The 27,742-nt window shown below is 47.6% G+C and overlaps 8 protein-coding genes across 8 annotated transcripts; 4 read left to right on the top strand and 4 right to left on the bottom strand.

The window, feature by feature from the left end:
- Positions 1-181: 181 nt before the first annotated feature.
- Positions 182-2,667, top strand: luA (3-isopropylmalate dehydratase LEU1; the record flags this gene model as incomplete). Its single annotated transcript, XM_056924562.1, has 3 exons — positions 182-281; positions 374-480; positions 550-2,667. 3 exons carry the CDS (start codon positions 182-184, stop codon positions 2,665-2,667), a joined length of 2,325 nt encoding a protein of 774 aa, XP_056777288.1.
- Positions 2,668-3,131: 464 nt separating this feature from the next.
- Positions 3,132-10,770, bottom strand: ags2 (alpha-1,3-glucan synthase Ags2; the record flags this gene model as incomplete). Its single annotated transcript, XM_056924563.1, has 7 exons — positions 3,132-3,180; positions 3,253-3,523; positions 3,584-3,763; positions 3,830-4,035; positions 4,102-10,110; positions 10,180-10,355; positions 10,420-10,770. The coding sequence occupies 7 exons, from the start codon at positions 10,768-10,770 to the stop codon at positions 3,132-3,134; spliced, it is 7,242 nt and encodes a 2,413-aa protein (XP_056777289.1).
- Positions 10,771-14,622: 3,852 nt separating this feature from the next.
- On the bottom strand, positions 14,623-15,348 carry N7478_008350 (orotate phosphoribosyltransferase; the record flags this gene model as incomplete). The annotated part of the gene is made up of 1 exon (XM_056924564.1): positions 14,623-15,348. One exon carries the CDS (start codon positions 15,346-15,348, stop codon positions 14,623-14,625), a length of 726 nt encoding a protein of 241 aa, XP_056777290.1.
- Positions 15,349-16,165: 817 nt separating this feature from the next.
- Positions 16,166-18,061, top strand: N7478_008351 (methylenetetrahydrofolate reductase (NAD(P)H) MET13; the record flags this gene model as incomplete). Its single annotated transcript, XM_056924565.1, has 2 exons — positions 16,166-17,861; positions 17,919-18,061. The coding sequence occupies 2 exons, from the start codon at positions 16,166-16,168 to the stop codon at positions 18,059-18,061; spliced, it is 1,839 nt and encodes a 612-aa protein (XP_056777291.1).
- A 1,891-nt stretch (positions 18,062-19,952) lies between these two features.
- On the top strand, positions 19,953-20,786 carry N7478_008352 (uncharacterized protein; the record flags this gene model as incomplete). Its single annotated transcript, XM_056924566.1, has 1 exon — positions 19,953-20,786. One exon carries the CDS (start codon positions 19,953-19,955, stop codon positions 20,784-20,786), a length of 834 nt encoding a protein of 277 aa, XP_056777292.1.
- Positions 20,787-21,351: 565 nt separating this feature from the next.
- On the bottom strand, positions 21,352-24,444 carry N7478_008353 (putative NTP binding protein; the record flags this gene model as incomplete). Its single annotated transcript, XM_056924567.1, has 1 exon — positions 21,352-24,444. The coding sequence occupies one exon, from the start codon at positions 24,442-24,444 to the stop codon at positions 21,352-21,354; it is 3,093 nt and encodes a 1,030-aa protein (XP_056777293.1).
- An 856-nt stretch (positions 24,445-25,300) lies between these two features.
- N7478_008354 (Nur1/Mug154 family protein) lies at positions 25,301-26,752 on the bottom strand (the record flags this gene model as incomplete). The annotated part of the gene is made up of 2 exons (XM_056924568.1): positions 25,301-26,401; positions 26,495-26,752. The coding sequence occupies 2 exons, from the start codon at positions 26,750-26,752 to the stop codon at positions 25,301-25,303; spliced, it is 1,359 nt and encodes a 452-aa protein (XP_056777294.1).
- Positions 26,753-27,065: 313 nt separating this feature from the next.
- On the top strand, positions 27,066-27,725 carry N7478_008355 (H(+)-transporting V1 sector ATPase subunit F; the record flags this gene model as incomplete). The annotated part of the gene is made up of 4 exons (XM_056924569.1): positions 27,066-27,092; positions 27,163-27,300; positions 27,389-27,526; positions 27,585-27,725. 4 exons carry the CDS (start codon positions 27,066-27,068, stop codon positions 27,723-27,725), a joined length of 444 nt encoding a protein of 147 aa, XP_056777295.1.
- Between the last annotated feature and the right edge of the window lie 17 nt (positions 27,726-27,742).

The following is a 27,742-nucleotide window of genomic DNA, read 5'->3' on the forward strand; positions in this document are numbered from 1 at the left end:
CGATCTCGGGCCCCCCTAGATTCGCCACACGGACCAATCATATTGGAAATGTTGGTCGCTGACCGGCCGAAACCGGCGTTGCCCCTCGAGCTGTTCCTCAGCGACATCGCGGTTGCCGCAAAATATAAGTCTGCAACTCTTGCTGTCCTGATATCGGCCATTGATTCCATTCCTATACAAAATGCCTTCTGTAGAGACAAAACCGAGGACCTTGTACGACAAGGTCTTCGCTGACCACATCGTTAACGAGCAAGAAGATGGCACTTGCCTCCTCTATATCGGTATGCCGAATTGTTTTTTTTTTCTTTGTCTTTTTAGCTGTGTGACTTGGTTGCCGATCGAGAATAACGACTGACGAGAATGATTTGAATAGATCGTCACCTTGTTCACGAAGTGACCTCCCCTCAGGCATTCGAGGGTCTAAAGAATGCCAGTCGCGGTGTCCGCCGGCCGGACTGCACCCTGGTGACTGTCGACCACGTATGTACAATTGTTCCTCATATTAGTATTTACCACGGGGATCAGTCTCTAACCACCACCTCATTATAGAACATCCCTACTTCATCCCGAAAAGAATTCAAGAATGCCGAGACTTTCATCCGAGAGAACGACTCGCGTTTGCAATGTACTACTCTGGAGCAGAACGTCAAGGACTTCGGCCTCACCTACTTCGGCATGAGCGACAAGCGTCAGGGTATCGTTCACGTTATCGGTCCTGAGCAGGGTTTCACTCTCCCTGGTACTACCGTCGTCTGCGGTGACAGTCACACCTCCACCCATGGTGCTTTCGGTTCCCTCGCTTTCGGTATCGGAACCAGTGAGGTCGAGCACGTCCTCGCAACTCAGACCCTCCTTACCCGCCGAAGCAAGAACATGCGCGTCCAGGTTGACGGCGAGCTTCCCGCTGGTGTTACTAGCAAGGATGTTGTTCTTCACATCATCGGTGTTATTGGAACTGCTGGTGGTACTGGTGCTGTCATTGAGTTCTGCGGTTCCGTCATTCGTGGCCTCAGCATGGAGGCTCGTATGTCCGTTTGCAACATGTCAATTGAGGGTGGTGCTCGTGCTGGTATGATTGCGCCCGACGAGATTACTTTCGAGTACCTCAAGGGTCGTCCTCTTGCTCCCAAGTACGGTAGTTCCGAGTGGAACCGCGCCACTAGCTATTGGTCTACCTTGAAATCCGACCCAGACGCCAAGTACGACATCGACGTCTTCCTCGACGGCAAGGATATTATCCCTACCATCTCTTGGGGTACCTCTCCTCAGGACGTTGTTCCTATCACAGGCGTCGTTCCTAGCCCCGATGACTTCGAGGATCCCGCCCGCAAGCTTGCTTGCGAGCGTGCCCTGGAGTACATGGGTCTTACCAGCGGTGTCCCCCTGACTGAAATTCCCGTGGACAAGGTCTTCATTGGATCTTGCACCAACTCTCGTATTGAGGATCTTCGCGCTGCTGCTAAGGTCGTTCGCGGCAAGCAGATCGCCGCGAATATTATGCGTGCTATGATCGTTCCTGGCTCTGGTCTAGTCAAGGAGCAGGCTGAGGCCGAGGGTCTGGACAAGATCTTCACAGATGCTGGTTTCGAGTGGCGTGAGGCCGGTTGCTCTATGTGTCTCGGTATGAACCCGGACATTCTCTCCCCCAAGGAGCGCTGTGCTAGTACCTCAAACCGTAACTTCGAGGGTCGCCAGGGTGCCCAGGGACGTACCCACCTGATGTCGCCTGCTATGGCCGCTATTGCTGCCATCACCGGCAAGTTCACCGACATTCGCGAGCATGTCGTCTCTAGCCCTGTTTCCGCTAAGGTCCAGCCCGTTTTTGAGCAGGCCGAGACCGCTATCGACTCCCCCGCCACTGAGGATGAGCTCGACCGCGTCCTTGACCTACCAGCTGACAACGAGCCCCACACCAACACTTCTGCTGGTGGTGGCGGCAAGAGCACTGGTCTCCCTAAGTTCAACGTTCTCAAGGGTATTGCGGCTCCTCTGGACCGCTCCAACGTCGACACAGACGCTATTATTCCCAAGCAGTTCCTCAAGACCATCAAGCGAACTGGTCTTGGCACTGCTCTTTTCTACGAGCTGCGCTTCAACCCTGATGGAACCGAAAAGCCCGAATTCATCCTGAACCAAGGAATCTACCGTGACTCCAAGATTCTTGTCGTGACTGGACCCAACTTCGGTTGCGGTAGCTCTCGTGAGCACGCCCCCTGGGCTCTCCTTGACTTCGGTATCAAGTGTATCATTGCCCCATCCTTCGCTGATATCTTCTTCAACAACACTTTCAAGAACGGCATGTTGCCCGTTGTTGTCGATGACGAAGTTGCTCTGGCCAAGATCGCCGACGAGGCCAAGGCCGGTCGTGAGGTCGAGGTTGACCTTGATAACCAGGAGATCAAGGATGCCCAGGGTAACAAGATTGTCTCATTCGATGTCGATGGTTTCCGCAGGCACTGCTTGATCAACGGTCTTGATGACATTGGTCTCACCCTTCAGGTGGAGAGCAAGATCCGCACATTCGAGGCTCAGCGCAGCCTTGAGACTCCTTGGTTGGATGGTACTGCCTACCTCAAGCGTGGTACCCGTGGCGGTGCTACTCGCATCGACGCTGCTCCCGTCCCCAAGACAAACAAGGGTGAAGTGAAGGGCCCCTTGGATTGGTAAAGTTGAGAGGAAGGTATCGGGCATGGATATAATAATAAGCCCAGATTGGTCTGGGATTTGGATGTCTTTTGAGAAACAATATTCCCCCATTTTATTTCCCTGTTTGAATTGCATATTTCGGGGCTTAGCTAGTTTTAGGCTGCTTAAAAGTTTTACAAGTAGTCTACGAATATCAACGAGAATGAGTTATGAATTTGAAACAAGAACGAAGCTCTCTTTCCCGTAAAAGTATCAGTACATGCCTTTGATCCCCGAAATTGCATTCAATTTGCGTAAGATGAGATGTGATGCGAGGTCATTACATTAGATACTAAGGGGTCTGGGACCAAATATCAAGAATAAGCGAAAAATGAACATAAGAAAGGGATGTGTGCAAAGAAATCAGAAGCTTGACAAATCAAGACCCTTCTCACATATTAACTGTTACCCTACTTAAATTTTCAAACATGAAAAATCCAACACGCTCAAGGCTTTGAGAGTTGCTCACGACGGAAGAACATCAAGAAGCCAGCACTGTAAGAAACCCAAGTTAGATTCAAGTTCAGGCAAATCATATAAAGAACCTCGGAAGAGTAGTATACTCACCAAATCAAAAGCTGAAACATAAGAGCGATCCAAAACCAAGCATTCGCCAACGCACCAGCCCCCGCCGTAATATCTGGCGAAATAGGCCCCGGACCAATCTTATTTGGAGCAAAAGATCTCGCGCAAATAGTCGCGATAGAGCCCAAAACCTGCGAAACAAGCAAGGTGAAACAAATATGCATTCGCGTAAGCGTCTGCAACAATATCATACCAAACCCCACACCTTGCAATGCGTCCAGAACACCCAGCCACAGCCATAGACTCCGGGATACTAGTGCTCCAGACGTATAGCTACCTGCCCAAGGAAGGAAGAGGCCTGACCCTGACGTACCCCACCATATTTGGGCCCAACGGGGTGCACCAAGGCCACATGCGACGATTGGTAGAATCCAGCTGTGAGATCGAGATATGTATCCGAGAAGAAAGAGGATGGCTATCCAGGCGAAGCCGAAGAATGCGACGCATAGGAGGAGGATTTGCCATGGTTTTGCGTGATTTGAGATCCAGAGGACTGGTAGTCTTTTTGTTAGAGAAATAGAGATTTGAGTGAGCATTTGTATGGGGGAATTGGACTTACAGTTCCAGTTTCGACCGTAAGGGGCACTTAGGAAGAAATTCTGGAGGATTACCACAACCCAGTTCCAGAGAACGATCTTTCTTCGAAAGACGGATTTGTAGAATGATGGTACTTTGCCTGGGGTTTGACGGTAGTAGTTTGGTAGACCGAAATATAGGATAAGTCCAACGCCCCACAGAAATATTGTGATTGGAGTACAGACAGCCCTATAAAAATAGTCAACATTGGCTTATTTCAATGAAATGATATTTGGGTAAAGTAAGAGAACATACGTCATACGCCAGGTGTTTGTGATGTTACCCTGGGCATTCGCAATACCAGCGTTGGTGGCCTTAGTTAAGGTAGATCCCCAATACCAAAGAGCAATAACGTATGCTTGCTGCGTGCCTTGGATAAGACAAGCACGGAAAACCCATTTCTTAACCGGAGCTCCGCTCTCATCACCGAAATTTAGTGCAAAGAAGATCGAACCACTTGATGAGGCTGCCGCATAGACACCACTGCCGATATTCTGGATCCAGCCTCGCACAAAGGGATTGGGTTCAAAATGAGCAAGTCCAATGATTAAGAAGGCAAGACCATATAAGAACCAAGGCACAGAGAGAACAAGCACAGACTTGCAGAATCGGAAGAAAAACCACCACAGAATAGATGTGACTAGATAGACACTAGCGATCCCGTATAGTTTCTCTGCCGTTTGACCGACTTCACCGGTAAGAAGTGTTACTTGATACGAATTGGCTGCGATGATCTGTCCAAGACCGAGGAAAAGTGAGTAAACGGGCCAGTCGCCAACGCGGATTTGCATCCATTTTTTGAGACCCGTCGGTGGAACGTAGTCTTCACCGAGGAAGAATTCGTCACCGGTGGCTTCTTTTCTTTCCGGAATGCCACTTTCATGAGAGGTTGATGCTATGTCGTCGTTATTGATAGATCCTGGGGGAGAGCCACCGGTGCCATTTTTGCCGAATTGCATAGATGCAGCTGGGGACTGGTTTCTTCCGAGACGTGCATCTCTAAATCGATCAAACCATTTCTTTTCACTCTTCTCGAGATATTGCTCAATGCAAAGTTGCGAGTCCGAATTACCGCCATTGAGATCCTCGAGTTTCTTCTCAAATGCTCGATAAAATTCCTCATTGCCGTCTGTGAATGTAGGATCAACCTTCTGTAGCTTATAGTCCTTCTTGTCACCGACAACTGAATCGAACGACAGTTGCGATGCATTGCTAAGACGACTTTCAGCATCAGCCCAGGGTCGGGCCGGTGGAAGAAGTGTGTCGTCCGTTCCTGTCGTACTGGGTGCAGCGGAGCTAGATGAAGTACCAATTGAACGACCAACCAAGGAGCCTTGACTTGTCCTTTGGGCTGAGAGTAAATCACGAGTAAGAGGGACTCCAAGAGACTGTGGACCGGGTGATGGATTATCTATGCGTCGCCCTGCGTCAATCGCTTCAGGTCCTATTGGTTCCTCGTCATCTCCGTAACAGGTAGACATGATCTCATCATCGCTATCATCATCAGCAACCGGAGATGGTGTGCTTGAGCCTTCTCTATGTTCATCCACATCACAAATAACCCCCTTGCCCAAGTCTCGTCGACCACGACCATCCAGTGACACAGATGCAGGCCGCACGCCAAAAGGCATTTGTCGACTAAGACCCGATTTGGGTCGACTTTCACCACTCGGACTGGGATCGCGACTGTAAATTACTGAACCGCGCTGCATAGATGCCATGGTACCAGGGCGACTAGGAGATTGCAAAGGTGGAGTGAGAGTACCACTGGACATACCAGATCTCATTGAGACAGCAACCTGCGGAGTCATCATACCATAAATAGCATTGTATGCGGAATTCGCAGGAGTGGTTTGAGATTGTGATTTTGCGCGCTCTTTATCGTGAACTCGCATAGCTGTTGATTGTAGAATCTCCAAGTCCTCAATCCACTGGGCAACGGGGAACCGCTGCTTAGCTGAACGTGCACGCATCATAGCTCTCGTCTCAAGCTTCGAATTCAAGGCACTATCAATTGCAAGCTTGAATTGCCTGATCAAATGAGTTGTTGTCGTCGACTCAACGGTATACCACCAACCAGGCATTTGACCAAGGCCACCAACACGAGCACCAATGCCAAGAGCACCTTTACGACCGAATTCAACAGCCACAAGACCGAATGGTTCATCTCGTGACGGAATGAGAGCAAATTCTGCCCCCGAAAATATAAAGGGAGGCAAGACGGTGAAATGTGGCTTTGAGAAGACGCGCCCTGGATACAGTTTCGTCATTCGGTCCAATTTCAATGCTGCAAATTTGCCATATAGATCAATGACGGGTCCAACACATATAAGCTGGACATTCGGTCGTTCATCAAGCACACCTGGCAATACATCGGCAATAAGATCAATGCCCTTTTGCATAGACCATCTTCCTACAAAAACGAGAAGATCGGCATTGGGAATTTGGGTCAAACCAGCCCATTCTTGAGCCTGGCGCTTTAACTCAGCTCGTCGAAGCTCAAATTCGCTATCCACACTGATATCGCTTTCTTTGGGGAGCTCTTTCTTCCACTCATCAGTATCTGATGGATCAGGATTTGGCAAATTTCCAACTTTTCTTAGGCCCCAGAAGATTGGATATCTCGCGTAAGAGCGTTTCCCGTACTTTTTCGATACTCCAACAGCTCCAAAGCCTTGCTGATGGAGACGTAGATAGCTTGCTCCAGCATGCAATAAATTGAAGATCTCACCAAATTGAACATAGCGAGTGACAACGTCTATATCCAAATTAAATACGGAGCAGACTTCAGTCTTTTCCTTTTGAGTTCGCATTGGCCACAGGCCTTGAAATTCAGCGTTATGAAGCGAAAGGCAGATGGGAATTGTCTCCGGAAGCTGATAAAGCGGGGCAATAGCACCGTGATAGTCATTGATATGGTAAAGATCGATGGGGAATCGTTTGAGAGCCTGTGCGATGCATTGATTCCAAGCGGAGTAGTAAATTGCGCTGTCCATATCGTCCATACGAGCCGGGTAAGGCTCTCCAGCCGTTTGTTGACGGAAGACAGGGGCATCTAAAAGAACATAGGTAATGTTGCGAAGATAGTGGTACTGGACTTTCACTTCCCAGGAGTTCCCGAGAATCATGACAAACATCGACTCAGCTGGCTTATCAACAGGATACTCTATGCCTCCCACGCAGGGGATAACCCAGATGAGGTCCTCGTGGCCGAGCTGTTTGCCCATTAGCTGTGCCATGACACCTAGTCCACCAATCTTAATTTTGATCCCCCAGTCATCGATATCGTACTCCATAGTAGCGACTAACACCTTTCGCCGTTGAGATGTACGGTTGCCAAAGGCCGAGTTGCTCTGGAGAAATTTGGACTTGTTCGCAAGACGGACAAGTATATTTCGCGATCCGCCGGCTTCCAAATTATTTGACTTCAACCTGTTGAGGAAATCCAAGGAGATCAGAGTCTTCTTTTCGCTCACGCCGACTTGATTGAATTTGATGCGATAGAACGTCTTCATGAAGATATATGCGCATATTGTACCGCTGATCACGGGGATGAGCCAAAGCATGAAGAACAGAGCCATTTGAACATATTTTGACCCAGCTGGCACAAGTCTGAATTTCAGATTCGCATCATCGAGTTCAATTCTCCATGCCAGATGTGGACTAGGTGGGTGCTGGGTGATGTTGATCGTGGTGTGTTTGAGTGAGGAAGGAGGAAGCCGATCAAGGACAGAGTCTCCATCTGAATCTCCAAAAATATAACTTTGATCTGGTTGGCCATCAGGATTGATGCCCCAGACATTCACTTGACCTTGAGCAGGCCACTCAGCCATAAAACGGAACTTCCAGAGACGATCTCCAGCTTGCTTGAAGATGTTTGCCAATCCAGCATCATAACCGTACTCATTAAAGGGTCCATTGAAGAAGAGATGAGGGAAACGTCGTGGCATTTTCGGATCCCAGTCAAGAGCATCACCCTCCTGAACATAATCACTGCTACCTGTGAAGCGACTGAAATACTCGACACGAACATGCTCTCCCTTCCATTCCTGTGCCTTGGTTCCTGACCAATGTTGTTTCTTGATCGTGTGGTTTCCGCCTTCATAAGGCAGCCACTTGGAGAATGTGCTACCCCAGTTTGTTGAATAGCGATACATGTCTGCTCCAGCTGCATGTTGTCTAATGAAAAGATTACCATTGTTATCTCTATAAAGAAGACTGCTTGAATAATTGGCTGACGTGAAAGTTATTGGATTATCCTGTCGTCCAATGCGAATTAGGAAATGATCAATCGCGTGGGTTTTTCTCCCATCGCTACTTGTCGCGTTGTTGACTGTAAGCCGGTGAATACCATTGTATACCCCAGTTAAAGTTGCTGTCCACACCCAGGCACCAGGGATGTGCCCAGTAAGCGGAGAGTCCTCTGGGTCAACAGAGTGGCAATCCACCGTTCCGTCATCGATCGAAGGGGTCTTTCCGACTTCTGTGGTGGACTCAATAGAGATAGACTGAGTAAGTGTGGAGCAATTCATCTCCGTGGAAAAATAAAGACTAACGTCCAAACTTTCACTTTCTCCGGGGCCGACCTTTGAGAGTACAGGCACGTCGTGTCCTGGGATGAATTTTGTGATCATAGGTCGCGGAGGGATGAACTCTCTCTTGGGGACATAGGCTCGGAACTCGTAAGGACTAAGCGTTAGACTATCAAGACAGCCATTCCACTTTGATGAGCCATTGAGATGAAGTTTTGTCGGGCTATCTATCAAGGTCAGTTCGTCGTGTGGATAGAACAGATTCTTGACGGTGGTGTTGGTATCGAACGGAGAAACAAGTGCCGCATCCCGGTCTGAACAGTCAAAGTCATATGTCACGGTGCGATTGTCATTCTGATACAAAAACCAAATTGTATGATTTCCTGCCTTTCCAAGATCTTGTTTCTGGAAGTATGGGCTACGCAAAACAGACCACATTCCAGTTTCGGTAGGAATGCGGTTAGAACCAGGATATACCACGTTGTGGGTTTGATTTGACAACAATTGAATCCACCATCCATCATTCAAAGTAGGGTACTCTTGTCGCATCTGATACATGTGCTTGATGGTATTTCTGAGAGGTGCTGAAGGATCCCGATGATCATAAGTAACAGAATCATCATAGCAACCCTCCCGCCCGGACCTGATCGGCCAATCGTAATACTGAGTCGAGTTAAGATGGAAACAACCGTGCGTTTTCCAAGCTGTGGCAGGGGACATTGCTTGACGACCATAAATATAGTTCGAAGCTAAGGCATCCAAGGTGTAGAAGGCTTGTTCTTCACCCCAGAGCAATAATGGAATTCCGGGCATGTGCAATGTTGTGATAAAGAGCGCCAATAACTGCCTTTCAATTCCTTGTTCTACAGTTGGCCACCTGAAGACATCTTGATTTGTTGCACCATACATATGTCGAGGATCGAACTTGCCCGTGTTCGCATTGACAAGGTCATTGGTGAGGATCATATCATACCAGGCTTCTGTCCAGTTAACGGGGATATCATAGCCAGCGGCGAGATTACCATCCATGCCAAGAAAACGAGTGAGGGAGCGATAAACAGAATAATGAAATGCAGCACCGTCGATAGCTTGTTGATTCTCATCACGCACGAAATACTTCGCATCGGAAGAGTTGGTCATGTGGAATGCCTCGTCGAGCGTCTTGGGCGTCATGTCTGGCTGCCTTCCACGACCAAGGAAAATAGACCCTAGTGTATTACCACTGGTGATTTCACCTGGTAAGAAGAAATTATGTTTTCCAACACGACGCGCACAGTCTCGGTAGGCACCAGAGATATCTCCCAAGGCATCCACAGTAGCTTGTGTCGCCTTGTCGTACCGGAAGCCGTCGATATCAAGCGACGAAATAATCATACATGAGTGTCTGATAATTCGTTCCCGTACGCTTGGTACCCACTCGCGAAGTCGATCTTGTACAGAGGCGAATTTCGCAAGCTCACGTTGCCAGTCAGGATAAACACCGAAAGCTTCAATATCACCATATTGATCGAAATCACTATTGTAGCAGCCCTTCAGCTCATCATCCACGTATTGGTCGACAGGAAAGCCGGTTTCATTCCAGAAGCGTGGATATTCACAAGTATTGTTATATGAATTTCCAAAGTGGAAGTCAACATAGTGGCGATCTGATTTCCATTGCGCTTGGTGTTCGTCGACCGAAAACGGGGTTGTGGTATTGAGGTATCCTTGAAACCCGATTAAATCACCCATTCTATAGCATGTTAACCCTGATATCAACGATGGAGCTCAGGAGATCATTTCAGACTGAGAATTCACTTACGTTGCAACTGTGTTATCAAAAATGACATACATGCCACGTTTATGAATCTCGGTGATGGCATCTCTCCAGGTCTCAATAGTACCAAAGTGTTGATCGAGTAAAGTAGTGTCCATTGCAGAGTAGCCATCTGAGCCCCAAGGTTGATTCATCAAGACAAGTCCGGCAAGATAAATTCCCTATAATAAAAATTTGAAAATCAACAATGCCCTAAAATGTTCTAGCACAAAGCGCCAATATTACCTTGATGCCCATCCCTTGAAGATAATCTAGGGTATCAACAAGGCCAGCTACATCACCGCCATGTCGCATTTGATTTGAGTTCAAGTCATGCTCAAATAGTGTTCCATTGATATTATCATTCGTTGGGTCACCGTTCACAAAGCGATCTAAAAAGAGTGTGTAAACAGGAAAGCGCCAGTTTTCTGGTGATGGATGATAGGTATGATTGGGCCATTCTCCCCAGTATTCAGCAGGATTGGTAGCCGCCTCATTCTCATTGATGTTGTATGCAGTGAGTGCTTCATCGTACGGCCAAGATAGTCCCAGCCCTGTGAGGTGGGCAAGGACGACACTTGTGGTTTTCCAACGCATCGTAGCAGGTAGAAGTCACAACTAAACAAATACTATTTCCGTGGCATATGTCTTGCCCATTGGAATTGAAGACCAAATCCAACAGACGCGTAAGACTAGCGAAAGGTCTTGAGAAACGAGTGGTGTATTTGTTTCCTGTATAATGCCGTTAATCAAGCTATAATTTCAGTAGATATCAAATATGAACGACGTGAACATGAACTAGATCAGCAAGATCTGGAAGCAAGAGAAGGTATATCCTAGTCAAAATAACTGGTATGAAAAGGACATAAGACTATGAAATTAGATCATACACTTATTGAAGTGACGAGAGACGAGGGGTGGGTATAGATTCATAGATCGGGATTAATGAATGAAAAAACCAGAACCAAAAATGATCAATTTGAAGGAGACCCTCGAGGCATACTCCGTAGAACAGCTCCAATCAAGCGTCCTATCAATAAACTCGGCCTAAAAAGCGGAAAAAGAAAAGATCGAAACGAATGGAATTTGTGGGCTATTAGGTAGAAATAAGTGAAATCACAGGAACGCAAATAAACAGGCGAGGCAAAAGAAAAAGACCTCGCATAAGCCAACTATTACTGCATACTTCTAGGAAATAATCAAGTCACATCTTTCACTTTAGTAAGTACATTGTCAGATACCTTCTTTCCATATGAAAGTGGATATTGGGGTTAGACGTTCCGACCACCGGAATGGACGGTGGAATTCCCAGAAGCTGCTGATAGGAGGTAGATCCTGAGGATACATCTGGAACCGTCGGGGCCCTGAAAGTACACATGATCGAAGAATATTATTTGAAGAGCAATTGAGCTCAGACGACAAAGTTCAAGATTGTCTCACGACGTGTCGTCCTCCTTTGGCAGCTTCTAGCAATATCCATAGCTCTTTTCATTCCAGACGGCCGGCGTGGAATGGTTGTGGCTCGATAAGCCTAAGTGTGCAAGACATGCAGTGTTTGTATGACAGAGTATTGTGATACGTTGATCCTCAAGGATGATAACTTGAAGGGACCATGCGAGAGTAGTAAAACAAAGAGGAGCAAACCAAGACATGAAGTTTAGATCGTCTATCGGTCCAATTTCAACCTTGACTATCTCTACGCCCAAAATATACACATGTGCATATGTGCATTGAATATCCGTTTTTGGCTTTGTCAGCCCTAACGAGACTGTAGAGGGAATATTCACCTTGAGGTTTAGTTGAGATTTATATTGTCTACATTCAATCTCAAGGTCTACAGATATTTGTTCACTTCACCTATTGCATAGTATGCTCATCATAATAGTCCGACTCTAATCGCTGTTCTGATTCCCACGTCCAACTTGAAGGGTAGATGAATAAATTCATCTATAACTTAATTCAACAATAATGATAGTCAACTCACTATTTAAAATTCCTGCTAGGCCGTATAGATAATATATGTTCATATTCCGACCACTACAGCATGCGTCCCCGGCGAGATCGGGTATACTATAAATGAAGACCGTGCTTATATGTACGATAGTAAAGCATCGAGCCCTACAGCAGAGATCTCACAGAGAATCTGGTTCTCATTCAGAAAATTTGATTTCAGACGAGGGGGCTGAGTAACTGTAAGACCTTCCTGCATCTCTACCACATCTGCGCGTGCGATCCATTCACCGACATTAGTATCGTGAATAGGGTTGCATCTAAACGGCAGTCTTTAAACGAGCTCTTAGCAGCTCTTAGCTCATATCTAGCATCCCGATATTTCTATTCGGCTAACTAGAAAAGTATAATTAGAGTTAGGTAGTGGTAGATGGGCTTTCCCTGTTTTGCACGGATCCTAATCCCAGGGATTGACCAGTTCCGTCATTGATGCTTTGTGCATGCTTCGGAGTAGATTTGTCTATCTTATCTTGATTCTGAACAGCTTGTCCTTTCGAGACCTGATTTAACTACGAGTGAGTCAGTCTATTGGCCACCTAGCAAAAATCCATGATCCTGGGACCGACAGGATGCTAGTGACCATCCCAGGCCGACTGATATGCCCATAGCCGCTCGATGGAACGGTCAACGGTCTGATAGATTTTGGATGAGTTTAGCTCGATCTTAATTTTTTATCTTGTTGCACTTTGTGCTCTGGAATGCTCATTACATAAGTCGACGGTGTCAAGAGCCTTGATCGAACAAGGAACCGTGGCATCGATGGGTCGAAGATCATAATGCAATAGCACGACATACATGATACCTTTCTTGTACTTTGAGAGTACACGGGAGACAGTTTCGCTCTGGAGTAAAGCAAACCGCATTGCTTGGAATATACCGTGAGTTCCTCGAGGTTCATTGGTATTCCGAGAGAGTGGCGCCTGCATCTCGCCGAGCGATGCAAGAGGCCGATGAAAAGATGAGTAGATTTATCAGGGGCTCAAGGTGGTTAACGATTTATTGGATAGAATATGTAATGTAAACTTTCTACATATTAGATCTTATATGGGTGATATTCAAGTTTGTATACTACTACTACTACTAGTTTTTACCATCAGCTTCACTTCGCAAGTTCTAAATTGCTGCCAGTGCTCTTTCCTTTCTTGATCTATATAATCTGGAGACCGATATTTTTTTTGAAAGACCACCATAGTACGATGATAATAGCTCATTAAGAGACTCCAAGTATAACAAGGACCGAGAAAATTCAATTTCGATCGCTGAATGCATTTTCCGGAATCTTTGCTCAAAGATCTCCACGTTTGGAACCCGATCCTGTCGTTCGGCTGTTTGTGACACCCAGACAACCACTAGGAAGCTGCCGGAAAGATCCGATTTTGGGTTCATTGCTGTCCAATTAGCACTCGAAGCGTATAAAAATGCAACAATGACATTTACTACTTATTCATCACGAGTACTGTGCCTTAGGAGTGGGGTTTCGGCTTGTCCCTAATTCCAAGTCTTAGTGCCTGGGACCTGCCGCTCCCACGGACGAATGGTAATTCCTCCCTTAAGACAATACAGTTCGTTGTCGTCCGTAGAAAAATTAAGCCACGGAGCTTTGTAAAATCTCACGAACTTTCTCTCGTAATGAACTTGCCATTTAACATAAGCTATGCATGTTTGACTCCGGGTACTTCCAAGGTAACATTCACTTTTGAATAGCTGACAATTGTCTGAGCGTGGGTTCATGGCACCATGAACGAGCTTGATCTCCTGTTCATAGCAACAACTCTATCTGATGGATAGATACATGACCCCCGAGTGCGGGTTGAGGCATTAACCCTGTTGTGTTGTGAGCGACTAGTATTCCTAAGTTGAACATCAGCACACCCGGCGCCCCCGGTGACCTATTTACATACGCGGGCCTTGCTTTATACATCTTTCCTTGGATAAGATACACGGGCTTCATAGTCCAATAAACCCAAACGCCTTCTAAGACATTGCGGTTGAACTCGGGGCGCCCGATCATCCTGTGCGACATCCCGACTCTTCTGAACGGGGACAATTAGCTGGATGTGGCACTTCCGAGGTTCTATGAAAAGCCTCGTTGGTTCCCCTTAGAGACTCCGAGAGATTCTTATTCCTCATTGAGCTAAGGCAAGCAGCTCTGGAATAGAAACCGAAGAGCCCAGATCCAAGTTGCCCGATTGGATGCTAGATGGGTTTGCAGTATTGAAAGACTGTACTACCAGTTCATGGATTTGGCAGAGCATCCACTCCCTAATATACATAGCTTCAATGTCTTAAGTGCTCGTAAATATTAATTCGTAACTCCAAACTATCCTGGTATCATAACCGCTCTTCTTTTCCCGTCTTTTCCCCGAGATTCCAATAGTCTCTAACATCGTGTCTCAATGCATCGTATAGATAGGCGCTAACAGGCATTGGATGCCATATTTACTCCGCGCCATAGCGGGCCCGGTAGTCCTTCAGACGCTGGACCTCCTGCGCGCCAATCTTATCGCCAAGCTGCTCAATCAAATCGTGCAAGCCAATCACCGCACGGATAGGGATGCTTTCACCCAGATCGCGCTGCGCAACACCAATGGCGCTCTTAGACTCGGTGTCGCTAACACGCTCCTCACGATCCAGCAAAACGACAATACCAGCAACAATGCCACCCTCCTTCTGAATAATGCTGACAGCCTCACGGATGGCAGTTCCAGCGGTGATGACATCGTCAACAATAACAACGCGCTTGCCCTTCAGAGGAGCGCCGACAATGTTTCCACCCTCGCCGTGAGCCTTGGCTTCCTTGCGGTTGAAGGAGTAGCTGACATTGTCCCAGGTACCCTTCGGAGTAGCAGCTAAGGAGTCGCGCACAGCCAACTCGTTGGTGACAGCGGCACAGATAGGGATTCCCTTGTATGCGGGGCCGAAGATGATGTCGAAGTTGGGCTTGGTGGTGCCATCGGCGGCGGTGCTCACGAAAGGTTCGCTGGCGAGCACACTAGCATAGGCTGAGGAGGTGGCGCGCAGCAAGGGAGCAGTGTGCAGGAGGGAGGAGGTGAAAAAGTAAGGAGATTCGCGACCGGACTTGAGGACGAAGGTGCCGAAGGAGAGGACATTGTTGGACATGAGGAGGGGGAGCAGCTCGCTCTTGTATTCTTGAGGGGCGGACATGATGTAGGGTGGTAGGGTTGCCTTACTAGAATTCCGATTTGTATTGTGTATAGCAGAGATTGAGGGGATCGAGGATATACAAGCGGTGGGATGTCTAGAGAGAGAAAAAAAGCGGGATCGGCGAAATTCCGCCCCGCGATGGGTTAGCTAAGACTGGCAATTTTTTTTTATTAAGGAGGGGCACGGCAGAAGAGGGGCCAGTGCTTATTCTTGAAGTACAGAAGATTGAGAAGAGGTAGATAGTAATAGAGTCGGAGATTATTTACTTGTATGCTGAGTATTCTAACTGTACATCTGTATATCTATATATATAAACAGTTCAATATATAAATTGATCACCGTTAAGCTCCTAGTTAAACTTCTTACTCCGTTTAACAACATAAACTCGCCAGTTGACTAGAACACGTGCTCCGATCGCCGGCCTTCCCCGCCGCCAAATCCAAATCCCCAATCTGATTCGACTTTCCTTCTTCCACCTCCGTTTGCTTCTGGAGCCTTCAATCTCTATCTTTTTTTCTTTATTTTTGCCTTTAGTTTGATTACATCCCCGGAATTCACAAATTAAGGGTTATTCCTTATTCTTTGAATCCGGTACCAGCACACTGGTCGAGAAATCCTGGTGATTTTACGAGACCCTGCGAGAACGGACCGCCGCAGATCCACACTAGGTGAAAATAGACGTGACGGAATTTATTCGACACAGGTGTTTTTAGTAAGTCTCCTTTTTCTGCCTCAAATATAGCCATAACGGCTGGGCTTCATTGCCCTTCAAGAGAACTGCTCTAACAGAATACATAGAGTACATTGACGCGACATCATGCATATCCGAGAGAAGCTGGCCCAAAAGCAGGCCGCGGGGGAGCCGGGAATTTCTTTCGAGTTCTTCCCCCCTAAGACCGCCCAGGGTGTTCAGAACCTTTACGACCGTATGGACCGTATGCATGGATTAGGACCCTCATTCATCGACATCACATGGGGAGCGGGTGGTCGTCTTTCGGACCTGACTTGCGAGATGGTGGGAGTTGCTCAATCGGTGTATGGACTAGAAACATGTATGCACTTGACCTGCACGGATATGCCTCACGAGAAGATTGACCAGGCCCTCCAAACCGCTTATAAGGCCGGATGCACCAACATTTTGGCCCTGCGAGGTGACCCACCGCGTGAGAAGGAGGCATGGGAGGCCGTTGATGGAGGCTTCCGATACGCCAAGGATTTGGTTAAATATATTCGCGAAAAGTACGGAAACCACTTCGACATCGGTGTGGGTGCGTACCCTGAGGGCGCTGATGATAACTCCGACGTGGACATTCTGATTGACCACTTGAAGGAGAAGGTGGATGCTGGAAGTACCTTCATTATTACACAGATGTTTTATGATGTAGAGAACTTCAAGACATGGGTAAACAAATGTCGTGCGAAGGGCATCACCATCCCGATCATTCCGGGTATCATGCCTATCCAGACCTACGACTCTTTCATTCGCCGGTCTACCTGGACCAAGGCCCATGTGCCCTCACCATGGATGGAGGCCCTTGAGCCTGTGAAGAACGACGATGCTGCTGTCCGTGACATTGGCAAGCGCCTCATTGCTGAAATGTGCAAAGAACTTCTCGCCTTCGGTATTAACCACCTTCACTTCTACACCATGAACCTGGCTCAAGCAACCAAGCTCGTTCTGGAAGAGCTCGGACTTGTCCCATCCGAGGAGTCTCCTATTCAACGATCATTGCCTTGGCGACCATCTTTGGCCTTGGGTCGCAGAGGCGAGGATGTGCGACCGGTCTTCTGGCGTAATCGCAACTCATCATATGTTGCCCGTACACAAACATGGGACGAGTATCCAAACGGTCGCTGGACCGATTCTCGGTCGCCTGCGTTCGGCGAGCTTGATGCCTATGGTGTCGGCTTGAAGGGTTCAAACGCCCAAAACATCAAGCTGTGGGGCGAGCCTAAATCAGTGAAAGATATCTCCAATATTTTCATTAATTTCTTGGATGGAAAGCTGGAGCGTCTGCCTTGGAGCGATAGTCCAATTACCATCGAGGCCAATGAAATCAAGGATCCATTGCTTGACCTGAACAGCAGAGGTTTCCTCACCATCAACTCACAGCCTGCTGTGAATGGTGTCAAGTCATCTCATCCAATCTACGGCTGGGGTCCCAAGAACGGATTTGTTTACCAGAAGGCTTACTTGGAGCTTTTGGTTCCCTCATACCTGATCGATGAACTCATTACCCGCATTGAGAACAACGAAGATCTTACCTACCACGCCGTTTCCAAGGAAGGTGGATTAAGAACCAACACGCGCGACAGCCCGAACGCTTTGACCTGGGGTATTTTCGCTGGACGAGAAATCATCCAACCTACCATCACGGAGACAGTCAGTTTCCTGGCATGGAAGGATGAGGCTTTCCGACTGGGTGAGGACTGGTCCAAGTGCCACGATGCTGGCAGCCCCAGTCGAAAGTTGATCCAACAGGTCATGAATGACTGGTACCTTGTCAACATTGGTAAGACAAACTACCCTTTCCATTCGAGCGCTTCCGAATATCACTAACATTAAATAGTTGACAACGACTTCCATCGCTCAAACATCGTCTTCGATCTCTTCAAGGACCTCGAAGTCAAGGAGCTCAACACCGAAGTGCCCGGAAAGCAACCCGAGGCCAACGGTGCCGCTGAAACCAATGGTACCGTAACAAAGAACTAAGAGACTCTTCCACTCAACCGGGAGAGTTCAGTCCAAGCTGCAAAATTAATCAACATGTCCCCGCCACTGGACTCAAACAAAAATTCCGATCTACTGCCAACACTACTCTTTAACGTCTTTACTTAATTCAACATCACCTATCTCAACGATACTCAACGAAAACAAAACCTGTCCGAGGTAAACTATCCAACACCTATCTCGGCTTCTCTATGCAATGTGTCATGGCGTCACGATTGAAGACCTCTCAACGATTTCTTCCTGAGCGTTCATTTTTCTATTTCAACATCCAACATTCCCACTGTACCGATACCCCGTCTCTTTTAACAATGACGCTTCATCGCTCAGAGTACTTTTCTTTCCGCATTTGTCCTCCGCGGCCTGGTGCTTTTTCATTTGTTACGTCCATACTACGCTCAATTAATCAAAATCCATGATGAATTGATTGATAGGCATGGTAGGACTGTGCAGATGAAAAGGAGGATTCAAAAGAAATAAAAATGCTCAATTCAACATCATAATTTCCCCATCAGGGACTATTTTCTATTCTGTCTTTGTGTTTCTTCCCATTCTGCCTTCTCTCTTCTTTCCGCTGTTGGGTTTCCGATTATAGAGATTGCATCGAGAACTATTTCTCTCGGGTGCGACTGAAGTCTTCCTTCCATTTTGCAAGCACAGGAGTTTGTTTTACACCGTGCTCCTTTCCCCTCTTTGACAAGCATTACTTGATTATCTTACCACTGTGAGGGTAGTTGAGGTATATAAGCTTGCCATGAAACAAAGAAATCAATATTAAAGAATATCAAGTCTCATTCAAATACAATTCCTCGAAATCTTGATATACCCGCTCTGCTGTGCTCTCCGTCTATTCTACACCTAGGTCGGTTTCCCCACTCTACTTAGCTGGGACCTCGAGATCATCGTACTTGAATCCCGCAGAAGTTGCAGTCAGATTGCCCAGTGAGATGTTTACTAAAGAATACTAGTATCTTTGACTTTGGTATTGGAACATTAGGGTAGGTCTGGAGTTTGGTTGCTCAGATTCTGATTTATGAAGCTGACTTCACGATGTGACAGATAAGGCCTGGTAGACTGTATTGAATTTCAGTAATTATAGGACTCATATTGATATTCCGCTTACTCGTTCAATGTCATTCTGCCTCGCTTAATTCCCCCATCGGTTCCTCTCTCTTGGTATACACTCCACTCCACGAATGATTTGCAGATTAACAGAATGATACATCTAATCATTCTTCTTTGTCCTCTTGCATTTTGAATCCTAGATGAAATTCGGAATTTCACGCTCTCTATGACCTGTAGACTACGCCGAGACTTCATCAGTACTTTGCTGCACTTGATCATATAACATAGTATGTAGTATACTTGCGCTAGACCCCAATGACACTATACTGTACTAGGATCGGAAGAGTCAGTTGAAGCTTCAGAGTTCCATTTCCAATATTGTGTATATTTTATGAGTTCTTAACTAGTAGTAGGGAATATAGGTATTATATTAAGTACGTGAACCTTGACATCAAGTAATTGAGAGAAGGGCGTATCAGTTGCTCATGATACCACCTGGGCAGGTGCATCGTCAACTTACGTGGCCTGTTAGTCCAACAACGCTAGAGATATCAGAGCAGTTTGAGCACCAAGATCACAGTATGTCTCTTCTTATACTACTCCTCCAGACCTTCATCTCTGCCATATACTTCGACCTTTCAGTTGTCTTCATGACTCCATTTATGGGATCAATCAAACCCAATTTACACCATGATCTTCTATGTTTAACTAATAACTGATAAACCATACGTGATACAACTCAATTTTACTCCATAGAGCGCTATCAACCCCTCGTCAAAAGAACCGACAACTTTTATGCTCGCAGTCAGCCATGGAGCACTCGACCATACCCGACATGAATATGGACGCAGCAGGGGAATTGGCGACCAATCCCGTCGAAAATAACGGTAAAGATGGTCGAGCTGACCGCATGCCACTCGATGGAATACATAGCGCTTACCCAGTTGAGGTTCCATCGACGTTTCCAGATCTAGTCCTAACAGATGACGAGCTGCGACAAGCTTTCTACTTCAGACCATGCCACTGCAAACAAATCGACCCATCCAGAGTTTACTGGCGGCCCTCTAGCAACCGCCTGCTGCGCAACAAATACCATCCCCTTCTCTTCGAAACGGAAGAAACTGCGGATGGTACTATCCAATATCGGCACTCGAAGAAGGTTTTCCATACGAATACCGGGTCTAAGTGGGAAGGCATCCGTAGGGGCGACCACGACCCTGAGCGCTACAATTACCTGGGCGTACCTCGACCCAACAAAATCCCTGATACTGATCTAGGTCGTCAAAATAGCGAGCGGCACTTACAGGAGCCCGAGCCTACGTTCCAGCGTCCTGAGCCTAAGGCAAAGCTAGAGTACCAGGCTCTTGAGGAACCCAATGAAGGAAGCGCGCAGGTTTATGTGCATCATTCTATGAATGCCGACGAGGCACCTCTGCCTTTCAGCGATTTGCATTCGAGCCCATCATCTTGTGCGTTCTTTCCAGAGACAGAAGTCTCTGCTGAGGAGCGGATACAGACATGGAATGCACGGGAGGGTATCAATTTTGCTGAACAGAGTGCGGTAAATGAAGAGGCGATTGATCTGCAGGATCAAGATGAAGCGTTTGATCGAGAGTTTGGACAATTCTCGAACCTTGATGAGTAACGACAAAAGCTTGACGCACATAGAGTGGAGCTTGAGGCGCATTGGAGCATGTGCGAATGCTTTCAGCCGTGAAGAAAGCTCTGGGCTTTGTTTTTCATTCGGGTCATGATTTGCCTCAGCCATTGAGCGGACTTCGAGAATATTATCTGGTCATTGTGTAATTCATTGATGATCTACATGGTCTGTCTTGTATTCTTTTGAATCATGCACATACTTGTGTGGCGGTGCATGAAACATCTCGTTTAGACCAATGTATCGAGAATTACCATTTCAAGATTAAGAGCACATTAATAATGTAGGTGAATAATTGCATATGAATGAAGTAAGGATAATAGCTAGAAAGCAGCTATCTGGACACCTTCTCTGCTCCTCTATCCACAGCGCTCTCTCACATAAAAAAAGAAGTAAACACAGGTCGCCAAGCCCATTACCAAGAACGTGATATTATAGACCAATAGGAAAATCAAAGACAAAGGAACTGCAGCGTATAAGCGCCTACCACTGCTTGGGGATATTTGAGTTTAAGGAAAGGATCAAGGGAGAAGTAGGAAAGCAAGATAGAGGATCATGTTATGAGTGCACGGGTAAAACACTGGAATGTCCAGGTAAATGGTTTTGCGAGCCAGAGCATCCAGCTGGCAATAAGGAAAAGGTATCCTGCGGTACGTCCGAGAACCAAGGCACCAAAGCCAAGGATAACGAGGTAAACTGCAGCTTGGAGAGTTTCTACCATGAATCGACTGATGGCTTTATCATTCTTTGGTTTGGGCCAAGTACCTGTGGCCTGGTAGACCGATACTGTCTGATAAATTGTGCCGAAGACTTGGTAACAGTGTTGAGTCATACTCAGAATATTCAAGATGATGAACTTGGCGTATGCACTGTCTGTAGTTTGTAGGCCGAATTTGTGCATGTTTGTAACAGCCACGAGGACGATTTCAAATATCATGGACAAAGCAACGGTATTAGAAGGTCCTTTAGGTAGGTCGTCGTCTTTGTCGATGGGATCGAGTTTTCCAAGATCATCACGAACATCCGTGATGTTGGCTTGAAGGGTATCGGTTGCACCGGAGACTTGATGACCATCCAGTTCTGCAATTTCAACCACTTTCGTTGCCCTCCGAGCCCGCGCTTGTTCTTTAAATCTCTCGAGCCTTTCCTGTCGAGAGAGACGTTCGGCTTGAGACGCTTTCTCTGAGATGGTCAACTTTTCGAGCTTTGGTTGCTCCGGTGGAGGTGTGTTCCTTTCTAGTGGAGGTGAAGCCTTCTTGGGCGGAGGCTTCGGTTCCACCACAGGAGGCTTTTCCTTAGGTGAAGGCTTCTCAAGTGATACCCTTGGCTGTCGAGTTTTTGCTTTCACAGGGGAAGGCTTCGTAGAAGATGGTGGTGTTTCTTTAGCTGATCTGAAGGATCGGTCAGATCTGGAAGACTCGGAGTTGTCTCTAGATGGCGGAGAAATTTGAGAAACAGGTGAGCTTGAGCTCTTTCGGCTGACAAGAGAGCCAGATCCATTGCGGAAAGACTCAGCACGATGGCGTAGTGACTCTGTGCCATTTCGGATTATTGTAGCCAAACTTCCGGTTGGCGATCTAACCATGCTTGTGGACTTTGCTAGCCCGGAGGTACGGATGAACCCACGGATGGAATTTGACGTCTTTTCGGGTTTCTCCTTGTCCTTCTCTTTCTCCGGGGTGGCGGTCTCTGTCGGTTTTGTATCCTCGTCTTTTGCCAACCCCTCTTTTATGCTCTTCTTTTTGGTCATGGGGAGGTTGGTGAGACCGCTTTTTGAAGCAGCTAGTGAGGAAACTGTCGATTTGACCTGCGCGGGATTCGTCGCGGGTCGCAGCCCAGAAAGTGTAGAGATGACCTGAGCCTTTGCCCGAACGGCCTTGACTGCCTCTCCGGTCCCAGAGTGACCAGTTCCACCGGGACGACGCAGGCCTTGCGCTTTTAAAATGGATATTGTTTTTGCGGTCTTTGGTGATTTTTCTGGGGTTGGAGTGGGAATCATAGTACGCGTGATAGTGGGTGTGATAATGAACACATCGTCGTCCCCCCGTCCGTCGTCCGTCTTCACTGGGGTGTTTTCTTTGCTTTCTGTGGGACGGGAGTTCTCCTTGCTCGATTTTGACTCTGGCGTTGCTACCTCCTGCTCCGCGCACTTGGGTTCTTGGCACATTGTTACCGACGACTGCTTCAAGCATTGGGCATGCTTCGAATTCTGAGAAACTTGTGACCACTCTTCTTCCAGAGCAACTTTGTCGGCCGACTTCCGGGCTGCCCGAGAGGCTTTCTCTTTCAGCCTCTTCTTCGCTCCTATCGCCAGTGGCCTCGGCTGTAGAGTGGCCGAGTCTTCTCCTGAAGCGAAAAGAAGGATTTCGTCCGGGTTCTTTGTTCCAGGCCCGTTGATCTCCTTGCACCCTAAAAAAGAGCCGTCTGCAATATGTGATCCTCGCTTTTCTTTAGCTTTGGTGGGAGACTCCTCCCATATAGTACTGATGCGGTTCTTGCCAATCTCATCCGGGCTGTAGTAATGTCCTTGAGCCTGAGAGGGATGAAGCTGGGAGTTTGTAGCTGCCGATCGATCGGGTTCTGGTGGACTGTCTTGAGTATCAGAGTCGGGTTGGTCAGAATTGCGACCATCGTAAGTATGGTATTGAGCAGAAGCTCTTCTTCTCTCCCGGTGCGTCGGGGGATCACGTTTTCCATCTCCCAAAGAGTTCCGTGGGCTTGGCCTGGTGTTTGGATCAACCATGCGGCGCCCACTGCGGCGAACTCTCTCGATACTTTTTTGGTACTCTGCGATTTGGTCCGCTGTCATGGTCGGCGGGTTGGGATCCTTAGCTGATGGCATGTGAACCACAAATCGGTCTTCCCAGTCACAATCCGTCACTGACTCTTCAGCGGAGACCGGTGAGATAGACTGACGAGAGGGAGAGCTAGAATCAGATGTATCGGTCGTATTTACTTTCTGTGCAATGTAGACGCGGGCTTCACGATTGGTCTGCTGTTCTTTTTCTGCGCGCCATCTGGACGACTCGGGATTGCGAGGTGGATCTTGTCGTGCATTTGGTGCTGCCCGACTAATATTGGCATTGGGGTTCGGAATTGCGCTCCTAGTGTTGCTTGGTCGACTTGGCGTTTGGTCGTCTACGGCAATTTGAGCCGGATACTTCTCATATTTAGGTTGTTCAACAACTGCCCTTGATCGAGCCACGTCTCCCTCTCTTGTCCGAACATAAGAGCTTCTCTGGGTTAACGGTGATTCTTTTTCAAATCGGTCACGGATCTTCCTCCACGGGTCTCGGTTGCGATCAGTAGAAGGTTCTCCAGATGCTCCAGATGAAATCCCAGCAGAAGATGGCTTGGGTATTCCGGTTGGACTCGGTGTCTGGTTTCGCTGTTCTCTAGCCCTATCAGGGACTGCCTTTGGCAGTGGAAGTTTGGTTGTTTTCTCCTTATGAAACATGGCATCGGGTGATACTCTAGGCTCTTCAGGTGGCACGCGATGACTGTTTCGTGCAGTAGGAATTCCAGGTATCTTATTTGTCGTGTAGTGGGCCCGATATGCTTGGTATTGTTGAGTTTTGCGTTGAGGTCGTGGAGAGAGGTTCACGAGGTGTCCGTCAGGTAATTCGACACAGCTTTCGATGTCCATTTTGTGCTGATAGGCGTTCTAGTATGCCCGACCGTCAAGCCAGATTTGAGGCTTCTCCTGTCCCATGCCGTGAATACGTAGTCCCTGTGAGTAGTTATTTTGCGGCGACCGCTGCAATTTAGGGCTATTGTTCGGCGATGTAGGTCGTACGGCTGCGGAAAGTGTTCGTCGAAAGTGTACAAAGCACAGAGATAGAGAATGCGCGGGGTCGTCCACTTCAATTCGACTTTCAAACGAGGGTGTGCTTAACGCGTAGTAAGAATACTGTGGTCTGGTTGGGTGGAATGGCATGCGCCGTGGTGAGGAATGCTGGCCCCGCGCTGGAATGCCTTGAGATATAGGCCCGCCTCCATCTGGTATGACGCTCACCAATGGAACTTTGAGCATGGCAATGCCGTCATAGAGGTTGTAAGTGGGAGAGAAACTACGATATCTGCGTTCCTGTCTGAGTCCGAAAAGAAGGTGCGACTCGGACACTGGATAAGTGAACACCTCCGTTCAAATTTATGCCGGCAGTCCGGGCTGAAAATGGCGACTCCTATTACTCCACGGGTAATTAAACCTAGTTAGATTTAAGAGGACATCATGAGGAGTTTTCCCACATTCCTGAGTGTGGTAGGTCACAGAAAGGATTGTCCAGACGTCAAAATGATGCTGAATTAGGGTGATATTGCGAAGTTTGATATGCGCTAAAAGCTTAACCGGACTGAGTTCATCATGGTCTAATCCTTGCATAGATAGTAGCGTTCTCAAGGGATGAAGAAACAGGAGAAGAAAGAAAATTGATTGAATAGACCCTTGAACGCCAATGATGACAAAATGTTGAAACAAGCATAAATTGATTCATGGATTCATTCTAGAACCGACCAGTCTCCCGACGGTTGAGGCTACCTGCCCTATGAACTCCCATCCCCGTTGCAGGACTCATTGGTGCTGGTGCAAGACTGCTTCGCTTGAGCGGGCTAGGTTTAGTGGGACTAGCCGCCCTTTGTGTATAGATAAAGTCCCCATTATTTTGAACCCGACGTTCAAATGCAGTTGATGCAGACTTTCTCAGCGGGGAATTAGAGTGTGTATACACACCTAAGCTACCCCCATCGCCCGTAGTTGTGGACGCTGGGCGAAACTGAGGTTGCCGCATTGAATTATTTCCCGTGCGCACCATTGGAGAGCCATCGCGCGAGACAACAGGTGTACGCAATGACGGCTGACTTTGAAATATGGACGTGGCGCTCGGCGTAGCAGGTCCGGTAGGGCGTCTTGGAGACAGACCATCGGGATCGACATGGCTGACGTAGTTTGGATTGGGACTTGTCTTGAAGCCGCGATTGATGATAAACGTTGGTGTATAGACCTCGACTCTGTTCTGAGCATCCGCGCTGGACTTGGCATCGTCCTCTTCCGAAAATTGTGTGCCAACATCCCTCATCAATGGACGAGTGCGGGGGTGTACGAACTTGGTATCGTATTCTTTTAGTACTTCCTTGTGTACTAGTGTAGAATCTTTAGCTTGTTGTGCGTAGGAGGTGGACATTAAAGACATTTGAACTGAAAGGAGAGTCGTGAGGAAGACGGTTGTGACGATTGTGACACTTGGGCGGGGGTCGGAAATTTGCGTTGGTAGGAAAAGCCAGTAAATCAAGACATGTCCAGGGCTAAATAAGCATAACAGTCGAATGCTCATAGGTAAAGGATCCCACATTGCAACCTCCCATACATCACGGTGTGCGTCCGGATGAGCACGCGACTGAGCCGATTCAGTGGAGATGGCATTGGCGAGATATCGGAAAGGAGAGGATGACATTGGGCTTGAGTCAACTCGTACACGGTGAGCTGAGGGTGTTGCGAGAGTTTTGTCGATAGGCGCCTCAAACATGCGATAGCGCTTCTTGCGGAAAAATGTATAGATGGCATTCACCGCGGAGAAAAGGAGTAACGAATGAGTGATGACCGCTGCCTGCAAAATGAAAAGTAAAAGGTTAGTTCCTCAGCTCTTCTCGACGTGAAAAAATGGTGATGCTCTCGATTTAGAGGGAAGGAGATCACATACAAGCCAACTAAGCCAGGGTACGCCTTCATCTTCACCAAACACATCATCAATAGCTTTGCTCCCACTTGATCGACTGTTTGCGCGTGCTACAAGAAACACGAAATTGAGACCAGCTCCAATAGCAAGACCCCAATCTTTCTCCATTTGTTCCCAATCATGTCCATCGATTTCTTCAGAAACCCAGAGTAAAAAGTCCCACGGGTTGAGATAGGCTTGGATGCGCTCTGCGAGCGGGCGACGTCGTACGATACGCGGCATGATGCTCGAGGAGTGTTGGTAAATTATTGAGAAAGAAGCCGTTCCTCAGCAGCTTCGTCCTCGGTTGAATAGGGAAAACAAAGGCATACAGAGCACAACAAAGAAGTGGACTGGAATAGTTCACGATAGCAACGGAGCTGTAAACAAAATTGCATCAGCTTAGTCATGCCCCGTCCCCTCCGCTTCCCTGATAACCACGATCGGCGAACAAATGTCCACTCGGGAATCTACAACGCTCGCAGTGTTCGACAAATTCTTTTAAGGTTGACCTTCCTGGTCCTCCGTTTATTGATCCTCCACACATTTTATCAATATGGCGGCGTCGGCCGCATCATACAAGGTGAGCCAGGACACCTAAGCTTCGACGCCACACCCCTCCGATAAAGCTACTAACAACTCCTCCACAACAGGACCGCCAATTACTGGCCGTGATTGGCGATGAAGAGTATGCCTCTCCTTCCAAAGCTTACCTCTATATGTATCTCAATTTCGCTAACCCCGTTCGCTCGTATAGCTCAGTGACTGGCCTGCTCCTCGCCGGCATCGGAGTATGTACCTTCTATTCAGCTTTATCACGACCAGCACATCTGTCGCTATCAGTATACAGCCATGCTAATACAGAGTGCCATCCTATAGCACGTAACCGATCCCCCAGACGCACAACGAAACTTCCTCGTTGTCGACTCCAAGACCGAGACCACTGAAATCGAGCGTGCATTTGTGAACTTCACCCAAGAGAGAAAAGACATAGCTGTCGTTTTAATCAACCAACACGTTCGTCGCATTCGCACCCACTTCAACCGATCATATTTATTCTGACACATCCCTCCAGGTCGCGGAGCGCATTCGCCACAGCGTAGACACTTTCGCCGATCCCTTCCCTGCCGTTCTCGAAATCCCCAGCAAAGACCACCCCTACGATCCGGAGAAGGACAGCGTTCTCAAGCGTGTGCGCCGACTCTTTGGCGAATAGGCTTTTCAAGGAAGCGG

Source organism: Penicillium angulare (assembly GCF_028827245.1).
Source record: "Penicillium angulare strain IBT 27051 chromosome Unknown utg000005l_segment0_segment0, whole genome shotgun sequence".
NCBI classification, from domain to species: Eukaryota; Fungi; Ascomycota; class Eurotiomycetes; order Eurotiales; family Aspergillaceae; genus Penicillium; species Penicillium angulare.